At 38.0% G+C, this 2,649-nt stretch overlaps 1 protein-coding gene across 1 annotated transcript; it reads right to left on the bottom strand.

The window, feature by feature from the left end:
• Positions 1-277: 277 nt before the first annotated feature.
• Positions 278-2,001, bottom strand: LOC125874375 (uncharacterized). Its single transcript, XM_049555255.1, has 2 exons — positions 650-2,001; positions 278-329 (listed from the first exon to the last, which is right to left on the bottom strand). The coding sequence occupies exons 1-2, from the start codon at positions 1,974-1,976 to the stop codon at positions 289-291; spliced, it is 1,368 nt and encodes a 455-aa protein (XP_049411212.1). The 5' UTR covers positions 1,977-2,001; the 3' UTR covers positions 278-288.
• Between the last annotated feature and the right edge of the window lie 648 nt (positions 2,002-2,649).

The raw sequence follows: 2,649 nt of genomic DNA, 5'->3' as shown, positions 1-2,649 counted from the left end.
TAAAGCATGCATAAGATAAAGTAGAACTAAGAGGAAAAGGAAGTCTGGATTGCTTAGCCAAAGGGCATACAGTACAATGATCAGTATCAGAATCAGCAATACAAACATTATCAAAGTATTTTAGCTTTTTTAATGTGTGTATAGGAACATGCCCTAGTCTTTTATGCCATAAAGCTAGGCCTATGCTATTTTTCTGCTTTCTAACTAGAAAAGAACAACAACTATTCTTATGGAGACAGTTATTCTGAGCAGCTTGCTTCAAAAAATTGCAGGAAGAATAGACCTTGATCATGTTGACCAATCCCTCTCACCTGTCCACTGTAGAGATCCTGAAAAATACAGAAATCAGGATAGAAGCTGACAGAGCACTTTAAGTCTCTTGTAAGCTTTGAAACTGACAGTAGATTGTGTTGAAAATCAGGTAAACACATCACATTATGAACTGTCTGATTATCCAAGACTGCAGTAGATCCTAAGTGACTAGCTTTTGCAATACCTCCAGTAGGCAAGGACACATTACCTGATCTAGAATTAGAGCAGGATTTAGCATCAAATAGAATCCTAGGATTGTTTACCATGTGATGAGTAGCCCCCGTATCCACTATCCAGTTAAAACCACCAGTAGGAGAGGTAGTATAATTGGACATACCTGATGCCGAAAGAGATGTACCATTACTTTCATTTCCCTGATCAAGGAGGTGAAGAAGTTGGTGATATTGCTCAGGTGTGAAGTAGGGAGCACTTGTATATGGTCCTTGGGAAGCCATATGTGATGAACTTTCTCCAAACTGACCTGCAGAGCCAACATTAGGAGAATTTGGCATCCCTCTAGATGCATTTATAGAACTACCTGCATAGCCTCCAAGATCAGATGCAGAATTCCTATTCCATTGAGAGGTAGCATCTCCAGCATCATAGTGAGCAGTCCCTCCCCTTCCAACTGTGGGTGAGTTGCTATACTTCTTCTTGAAAGTGTGCTTGAAGTTAGCAGGGTAACCATGTAGTCTATAACAATTACCACTGGTATGACTTGTATGATGACAGTAATCACAGTACAGACCTTGATTGCCTTTTGCAGTTTTAAGGTTGGAAGATGATCCATTAGGCATACCAATACCAAAGGTGGAATTATCACCAGAACTAGAGAAACTTCCTCCATGATATCCAGATCTGGAGGATGTATTACTAGAGCTTGATCCCTGTCTAAAATTGCCTCTATTACCAGAGCTGTAGAATGCAGTACCTTCACCCACTTCTGCAGAGTGAACTGCTTTGCCCAAAGATCTCTGGCTTTCCTCTGATACAACCATGGAATAGGCTTGGTTAATGGAGGGTGTAGGAGACATTAAGAGAATCTGACTACGACTCTGAGCATAGGAATCGTTTAGGCCAGTCAAAAACTGCAGCAATCTCTGATACTCGAAGTGATGCATATATGTTCTGGACTCTGGACAATTGCACCTTGGGCATGGCATAATTGCATCAAATTCATCCCAACACTCACGTAATCTAGAGTAGTAGCTAGATACAGTGGAAGTTCCTTGAGACATTGTATGAATCTCCTTATGAAGGTAGTGAATCCTAGATCCATCAACCTTATCAAAACGTTCCTTTAGATCGATCCATACCTTTGAAGCATTAGAAACATAGATAACACTACTCAGTAAATCCTTCCTGATAGAATTGATAATCCATGAGAGCACTATGGCATTGCACTTTTCCCACAAATCATGAAGAGAAGCAGGAAAAGCTTCTCTAGGATGCTTACCATCAACAAATCCCAATTTTCTCTTTCCCAGCAACCCTAGACGCATTGATCGACTCCAAATTGCATAATTCTCCTGTCCAGTAAGCTGAACAGAGACTAGAGAGCTTCCTGGTGTATCACTTGGATGAAGATACAGTGGATGATGATGATCAATCTCTACAACCTGAGTAACTGCTGATGTGTTACCAGTCTGATCCTCAATCGCCATGAATACACACCGAGAATTTGTAATCTAAAACCGAAAGAAATACAACAGAATAACAGCTGGGTTGAGAACCTATGGCTTTGATACCATGATAAGATGCAGAGTATTCAACAATGGAGGAAGAATTATAGAGGAGATGTGTGAAGATACATGGGAGAAGAGAAACTGAGAAACCTTCTCATTGTCAATCAACACAACTAACTTGAGCAAAGCTCATACATCTGTATTTAAAGCTAAATGCTACAGCTTAACTAACTCTGACAGAATTGTAACTAACTTGTTTAACAAACTAACTAATCAACTAATTAATCACAAACAACTTTAATTAAACTTAATTGGACAGCTGGCATATACGTATTATAACTTCACAATGTAAATTTAATATGAATTTTTTTTACCCTCAATAAAATATAATATAAATTTAATTTTAAACTTAATCTTGAAATATTTTATATTAGGTACCAAATAATCCCTAATCTTAAAATTTATGGGTGTAAAGTTTGTGGCGGTGGATTTCAATTTGTTTTAGTCATGCCTTACATGTTTGGACTAGAAAACTCCTAATCTGACGTGACTTGCCATTCAATTTGGTTCACTAATCCTCTCTTGTCATAATTGCCATTAATTTAGTCAATTTTTTTTAGTTTTGGACAGTAATAATTTGTTTATTATATTG

The sequence above is a fragment of the Solanum stenotomum genome, chromosome 8, assembly GCF_019186545.1.
Source record: "Solanum stenotomum isolate F172 chromosome 8, ASM1918654v1, whole genome shotgun sequence".
Taxonomy (NCBI): domain Eukaryota; kingdom Viridiplantae; phylum Streptophyta; class Magnoliopsida; order Solanales; family Solanaceae; genus Solanum; species Solanum stenotomum.
Note: the sequence above shows the minus strand (reverse complement) of the source record. Positions and strands in the feature narration are given on the sequence as shown.

Bases quoted from the DNA above. Each gene is read 5' to 3' on its own strand.
- LOC125874375 (XM_049555255.1), bottom strand. From the start codon at position 1,976: ATGGCGATTGAGGATCAGACTGGTAACACATCAGCAGTTACTCAGGTT. The intron at 330-649 runs GTATGTCCAATT...TGTATTTTTCAG, and splicing joins TACATCTCTTTCGGCATCAG to GATCTCTACAGTGGACAGGT.